The 7,543-nt window shown below is 36.7% G+C and overlaps 1 protein-coding gene across 1 annotated transcript; it reads right to left on the bottom strand.

The window, feature by feature from the left end:
- Positions 1-1,137: 1,137 nt before the first annotated feature.
- On the bottom strand, positions 1,138-6,861 carry LOC107591573 (polyserase-2-like). The gene is made up of 10 exons (XM_016280769.1): positions 6,813-6,861; positions 5,023-5,043; positions 4,757-4,919; positions 4,401-4,672; positions 2,769-2,911; positions 2,443-2,665; positions 2,180-2,309; positions 1,844-2,088; positions 1,645-1,745; positions 1,138-1,504 (listed from the first exon to the last, which is right to left on the bottom strand). Exons 1-10 carry the CDS (start codon positions 6,859-6,861, stop codon positions 1,232-1,234), a joined length of 1,620 nt encoding a protein of 539 aa, XP_016136255.1. The 3' UTR covers positions 1,138-1,231.
- Between the last annotated feature and the right edge of the window lie 682 nt (positions 6,862-7,543).

Here is a 7,543-nt window from a genome sequence, read left to right as displayed (position 1 = left end):
TGAGAATAAAAGTTACGCCTTCTTTCTTTGCGTGAACATTTGGGCGGCGTTTTGCAAATCTTCCCACATAGTGAGGTAGATATGTGGGGGCGTGTTAGAACGAGCCGTTTTAGGTAGGCGTGGCTGACTCTTAACTTTTATAAAGAATATCTCTTTGGATTTGAGACTTTAGTCTTTGCAACTTTACAGATCTTCTTTATGCACCAAGAGCTTGTAACACTCCAAAGAGAAAGGAAAACTTGAAATCGCATCATATGACCCCTTTAAAAGAAGAGAATAAGACCCTTTTAATTTGAATGCAATTTGAATGTTTGAATGTGTATGTGTGTGTGTGTGTGTGTGTGTGTGTGTGTGTGTGTGTGTGTGTGTGTGTAAAAAGAGACATGTACCACAACCTGGGTCCACCTTGGTATCACCGTTTCTAGGTAGTAGAAGGTTTTAAAAAGTTCATTCTGAACTTATAAAGGTTCTTTTGTGTTCTGGTTTTAACTAGAAGCTTTATTTTTATGTGTATATTTTGAATAATTTAGTTTATTACTCTCAGTGTCTTTAAGTAATCACTGCACTGCACTGATTTAAAAAAATTTTTTGCAGTAATATTTGAAAATATCTTATTGGGATTTACTAATATTCATGAGAGCCTAGAAATTCAGAGTTTATAAGTATACTGTATAAAAATCAGTGGCTCCAAAATTCACAGTTAAGGTATGACTGTAATGTATTAATAAAATAATTCATCATTAATTAATAAAATAATATTTAATTTATTAACAAAATAATTTCCTTTCATGTTAGCCACAGACCTTACATTAATCTCTCAAAACCCATAGGAAATTCCCAAGGGAACCCATGGCTCAAAAATGGATAATTCTCTTCAGGTTTCAGGACAATGAACGGCTTTATTATGGACGATACATTGACTTCTTAGACACCCATACTTAAAGTAGTGCTGACAGATTTACATAAGCACAAATTTATCTAAATTGTATAATTTTAGGTGTAATACACTCTGGAGTTCATTTACCAGAGAGTGTGAGTTACAGAAATTGAGAAACAAAACTTTTTTTTTTATTTGGAATATACAAAGTTTTAAGATTCCACTTTACTTACTTTATTTATTCAAATAAAAAATGTATATAGCTATATATCTAATACAAGAGCAAATAGCCTATAATGTCCCATATAATGTACTGCATATGTTTATTCTTTGATAAAGTGACAGATGGCTGCTTCAGTAAATGGCCTGGAGGAGTGCTGGGAGAGAGAGCAGAAGGATGTAGGTGAGAGAGAGGGGCGAGAATAACTCTGCCCCATCCAGAATAGATGGGACGTTGTAGATAGTGTTAGTCAGGAAGAAGGAGAAGGGAGAGGTCTGGATGAAGACTGTTGTGGATGAAGTGCTGTTGGAGTATGGGCTGATCTCACTGTCAGGGGGAATGGACAGAATACCAGTCTGAACCCACGTGTTGCCAATTTTACACAGCAGAGGACTGCCGTTATCGTCCTGAATGAGACAAACGTCATACTAAACATACAGTGGTACATTTCTAGGAAGCATTATAATTGTACGCAGTAACTCAAATCTGTTTCAGTCTGAGAAATCAAACGACAAGCCTGAAGGACTGAAAAGGACTCTGCAAATACCTGCTGAACGTTCAAACCCTCTGTGCAGATGTTGATCTGTGTGGTGTTTGATGGATCGCAGTTTACAATGGTGGTCTGGAATTCCTGAAAAGGTAGGTTTACTTAAGAGGAAAGAAAAACAAATTAGAAAGAAACAAACTTAAGATGTCATTGAATGTATTGACAAAGAAAGTCTGAATAAGTGATTATATAAACTCACACATAACTTCTGCTGGGCTCCAACTAATTACTGAACATTGAGTACCAGGGCCAAAGCTTGGACTATACATGTCAACCAATAAATCGCCAACTTGATTAAATGGATGAGACAATTGGAGGAGTGCTACACCGTTGCCAAAAATATCATTGAAAAAGACATTTGTCACATCAACTTCCACTGGCATGCTGGAGCATCCCCATTGGACAACATTGAGGACGACTGCCCATCCATTCGTACCCATGAATCTGAAAAATTAGATGTTGAATGTGAGGGCACAAGTTATCAGTTTTTAGGTAACTGATTTCATATAAAATGAAGTTTTCCTTAAATGATTACCTGGCAAAGCAGCTAGCAGAGGTCATGACGAATTGGTCAGAGACCAAAGTTCCTACACACATCGGATAATTGTTATAAGTTACACTAGCCATCCATGACCATAAACCTGCAGAACCTTCACACAATGGCGCTGGAGAGAAAAGTGAGAGAGGAGGAGAGGTAAATGTAAATGGCAGCTAAAGGGGAAGTGTAAGCAAGCTGTAGACCAATTCAATGATGGATAATTTCATTTTGCTTTGTCATGGTGATATTAAGGAACATACGTTGAGTAGGACAGGTCTCGTTGTGAACAGGAGTAGTGGAGGCATAATGGATGAAACCCGTATTATTCAAGCCGACATGCTGATTGATCCAGTTTTGGTACTTAGACACTCTGGCGTACACGCCAGGAAAATTAGGCAGAGCACAACCTTCACCGAAACTCACAACGCCAGCCTGGATCCATTTAGAGCCCTGTTTGATGACCATTGGACCTCCAGAGTCACCCTGTACAGTAAAAGAGAATATGTATATATATTAGTATATATACAGTAAATTGTATAAAATGTTATTATTGCATTAAATAGTACAAGCAATGCACTGTCGATACCTGACAAGAATCTTTTCCACCTTCCAACGGTCCAGCACACATCATGTTGTCTGTTATTGATTCTTCATAAAGGCAGTTACACTTACTGTTTCCAACCACGGGCACATCCACCTCCTGTAGAATTTGAGGTGAAGGAAGGTCTTCTGCGAAACAGTGAATGAGAAAAACTCATCATTAATGCTCAAAAGACAGGCAGAGATTTGAGTAATATGCTGATCTTTATACCAGAAAAAATTATCAAAAAAGTGTTTTTTTTAAACACTGTTTAGCTTTCACTTCCATTTTCAATTTGAACTAAATAAAAATGAAATAAATGTTATATTATTTCAGTTAACTTGATTTTATTTAAAGTAATAAACATTTGTTTTAGTTGACTATGATAACTCTGCCATGCATTCTCACCAAGAGTCTCATAATAATGTTTCGGAGATCATATGCTTTTGTGTTACAACTTTAACAAAACCCAACCCTTTTAAATTCTGCATTTTAAAAAAAAAAATTTTTTTCAATGGATATCAATGGATAAAAATACATTAAAACCATATAGACATATTTCAAAAACAAAAACTTACTACAAATTACTAAAACTTCTAAAAAATAAAAACGAATTCAAACTATTAATAAAAGCTACAAAAAATATTCAATGATACTAAAATAACACTGATTTAAACAATGCATTTGGTTTCATTTAATGCTTCTGATATTTCAACATATTTCAATTGTGCAATAGGGCTTTGCGATCTCCAGTGTTTTAATCGCTGTCACCATGCGTGTGCACTGGTGTGGTGACATTGCCAATACATTCTTGCCAATACATCCTATATGGCACAAATGGTAACAGTATAGTATACTAGGACTATGATATTCCAAAGTCAACTATTGATTAACTTTATGCATAGGGGAAAAAACTGGGCCCTGAATGAATTAAATTGGCAAATTAGTAAGTATTTGGAAATAATGTTTTTGTTTTTTTTGCGAGGAAGTGGACAGAGAGAGGGGAATGGGATTGGGAAAGCACCACAATCCAGGACTTGAACTTGGGTTCTCAGAGTGCTGCCCACTAGGATATTCGGTCCAATGTAGATAAAGTTTGAATTGTAAATGGTCAAATATATATGTTGGTTTTACCTGGCCATAAAAGCAAACTTAAACTAGACATGATGTATAATTTATAGACATGCCCCGAATCAGACTTTAAGCGTCTTGTGGTATCAGGTGGCAAGCATAAAAAAAATCTTGCTTCTTACCGCCTGAATTAACATTTCCCCAACCTGTGACCCACATTGTGTCACTGTTGAATGTGCTTCCCTCTGCTGCCAGACAGACTGGTTGGATGTAATTAGTGAAGCTCACAGGTGAGGAGAGATGCAGCAGTGCCATGTCATTGTCATGTGTGAGGTTGTTGTATTCTGGATGACGTATGATTTCAGAGACGTTTCTGGACAACTCGTTTGAATTGGTTTTTGACTCTGTCGACCCAGGTACACGGTATAGGATGTAGGATCGAGACTGTGACTAAGAGAACAATGACCAAGTTAACAATCATAATATTCATCAAGGTGAAGGAAACATGTTATTAAAGGTGTTTATGTGGGTTACCTTGAGCAAGCATAAAAAAATCTTGCTTCTTACCGCCTGAATTAACATTTCCCCAACCTGTGACCCACATTGTGTCACTGTTGAATGTGCTTCCCTCTGCTGCCAGACAGACTGGTTGGATGTAATTAGTGAAGCTCACAGGTGAGGAGAGATGCAGCAGTGCCATGTCATTGTCATGAGGGAGGTTGTTGTATTCTGGATGACGTATGATTTCAGAGACGTTTCTGGACAACTCGTTTGAATTGGTTAGTTTTTGACTCTGTCGACCCAGGTACACGGTATAGGATGTAGGATCGAGACTGTGACTAAGAGAACAATGACCAAGTTAACAATCATAATATTCATCAAGGTGAAGGAAACATGTTATTAAAGGTGTTTATGTGGGTTACCTTGGAAAGCAGTGAGCTGCTGACAGAACCCACTCACTGTTGATGAGTGATCCACCACAGAAATGACTCCCATACTGGTGAAGGCTGGCTTGCCATGGCCAAGCGCCGGCAGACGCATTAGTTCCCCCCACAATTTTTGTATTGAGAGGCACACTGCCACATGCTTTTAACAAGAGAGGGAAAGGATCATTACACTGACGCTCTCAGAAAAAGGTTAAGATGTTACTCAGTAACTCAGTATTATGATGTGATGAAAAAATATTTACCGAAAGATTGGCAGTCACACCCTGGAGGAGATGACACAAGATCAAATTTGAAAAAAGACAACTGATATTCACCAAATCCATCAAGTAGCTGAGGTAGCAGCATGTGAGATTCATTATCTTATGATCTATTATCTGCCTACTAATCTTTGTAATCCCAGATATGGATTGCAAGAAAAATATTGTAATGTCCTTTCAAATAAAAAAGACCTATTTGAGAAAATCTTTCTGCAGAATAATTTAGAAATTGGCACAATTAATGTATTTTTAAGCACCACCTGAAATAAACTGAAGTAAAATGATAGCATCTTGTCAATATATATATACAATATATACACGCACATATATACATATAGACAGATTATAAAAGTAAATATAGCTGCAAGCAGCGATGGCGGGCCCAAGCCGTTAGTGCAAACACCAACCCGGTGACATCAGGAGAACGGTGCACAGTGGGCACATGCATTTACAGTAACCCTCTGCTAGTCTGGTTTTAAGGGATACGGCAATTAAAGAGTCGTTTGGAAAATGACTTTTAATAATATAAGACGATTACTGTTTCCTTTTTTACTGATATTTTAATAAATCACCACAGCAAAACTGTTCAAGCTATCCAAAATCCATCCGCAATTTAAGTTCCTCAATGTTTTGGCATCATGTAGGAAAAGTTTGGTGTGTACAGTATATTTCTCCTCTGAGGAGTATGCATTAATTCACAGCCATATTTTTCCAAAAATCCACATTCAAATCAAAATAGCCGACTTCCTGTTGGTCGTAGCTAATTATTGTAAATTAGAAAGTTGTCCGGCTTGATGAGAACAATATATGTACCACGTTTGGTAGCTGTAGCTAAAACTAACCCCCCAAGTTTTGTCAAAAGGTGGCGCTATAGAGTGCCTCTTCCACGCCCTTTTATGAACTTTTCGCAGTGTCTATATATCATTAATACTGATATGTGTGTTGAGTTTCATGAAATTCTAAGAATGCTATCTGAATCAAAATCACCAGAAAGGAATATTCAAGTTTGACAGGTTGCCATAGCAACAACATTTTAGATATCAATATCCCCTTAACAGTTTTACATCGGCCGTGTTTTGACATTAATCTGATGAAGTTTGAAGCAAAAAAAGTAAAATTAAGATGCTGAATTTAAAGCATTTTGAAAATGACACACTTCCTGCCGCCAGTTGGTGGCGCTATATCTTTGACTCCTAATAGTCACCTCAATGCGATTGGCATCATACAACAAAACAAATTCCTGCAGTTTGATCAAAATCAGACAATGTATGTGGATGCTATTAGACACTTCCTGTTTCTCATTTCTCGCCAAAATTTCATTGCCTCGCCACGAGCAAACCGTTTGAGATATCAAAAATCCCTTGGCAATTTAGCATCCCCCATATCTTGAGATCATGTTCAACGAGTTTGGTGGCAAAACTCGTTGAACACCCTCGTTGAAACCCCCCTCCCCCCCATCTGAAACTCAGACCAGCCCTGATGGCCGCAGATTCCAACATGTGTGCAAAGTTTCAAGAGTTTTCGAGTATGTTAAGCTCCCCAAAACCCCCAAAAACCTTGAAAGAAAAAAAAATAAAAAATAAAAATAAAAAAATAATCCTTAGAAAAACAATAGGGCCTGCGCCTTACCGGCTTGGGCCCTAATAATAAATATAAATAATACAATTTGTAGGTATATTGTGTTTTTGTCTTGGTTCTTTAATTATTTAATTAATTTTGTCAGGAGCAAGTAACAGATTTGATAAAGAACATGATATAAAGATGAAGGCATTTACCTTTGGTCAGGAGAGTGATCACAAAGACCAAACTTAGTGTCCAGAACATCTTCATCTTTCTGATTTCACTGCTGACTCTGAACTTATATATCTCCTAGATCCTGACTTAAACACACCTCTCCAGATGTTTCCACTGAAGCGTGAGTTGCCCTGGTCACACCTACACAATGAAACCAACAACTCTTATACAACGGAGATGACAAAAACATATTCAGACAAAGATTCTGTCATATTAAATGGACAAACTTGATTCTCAGCATGAAATAACTATGAACTTTACTATGCTATGTATGTATGTTTTATGTATCTGCTTCAGAACTTAACTAAAAATGAACTCTTTGACTTGATCATACTTTGAAGTTTTCCCTTTAGATCAGTATTTTAAATAATGTAGTTTGTTTCTCTCAGTTTCTTATAGCTTTCTAAACACAATATTGATAACAATGTACTGCACATTAATATATCAAGACCAAAAAGACACTATGAAAATGTAAATGCTTTAAAATAGTTCCAATGGATATTAACAAATCTTCATGTTCACATATTTGTTTGACAGTGAAACTGGCTTTACAGGTTTTCAAACAGCATAAAACTATGCAGCATCACAATAGGAGATTCCAAGATGTGTTCTTTTATTTTTTTTACAATGTTATTTCAGTCTGTTTATAAAAAAAGTTTGATCTTTGTATGCACGTGTACAAAAGTGCAATGCTGAAAAAGACAAGAAATTA

The sequence above is a fragment of the Sinocyclocheilus grahami genome, unplaced genomic scaffold (assembly GCF_001515645.1).
Source record: "Sinocyclocheilus grahami isolate Dianchi unplaced genomic scaffold, SAMN03320097.WGS_v1.1 scaffold9.1, whole genome shotgun sequence".
NCBI classification, from domain to species: domain Eukaryota; kingdom Metazoa; phylum Chordata; class Actinopteri; order Cypriniformes; family Cyprinidae; genus Sinocyclocheilus; species Sinocyclocheilus grahami.
This window is presented reverse-complemented; position numbering and strand designations above follow the sequence as displayed.

Bases quoted from the DNA above. Each gene is read 5' to 3' on its own strand.
- LOC107591573 (XM_016280769.1), bottom strand. From the start codon at position 6,861: ATGTTCTGGACACTAAGTTTGGTCTTTGTGATCACTCTCCTGACCAAA. The intron at 2,310-2,442 runs GTATGTTCCTTA...TTTTCTCTCCAG, and splicing joins CGAGACCTGTCCTACTCAAC to CGCCATTGTGTGAAGGTTCT. The intron at 2,089-2,179 runs GTAATCATTTAA...CTAATTTTTCAG, and splicing joins TCTGCTAGCTGCTTTGCCAG to ATTCATGGGTACGAATGGAT.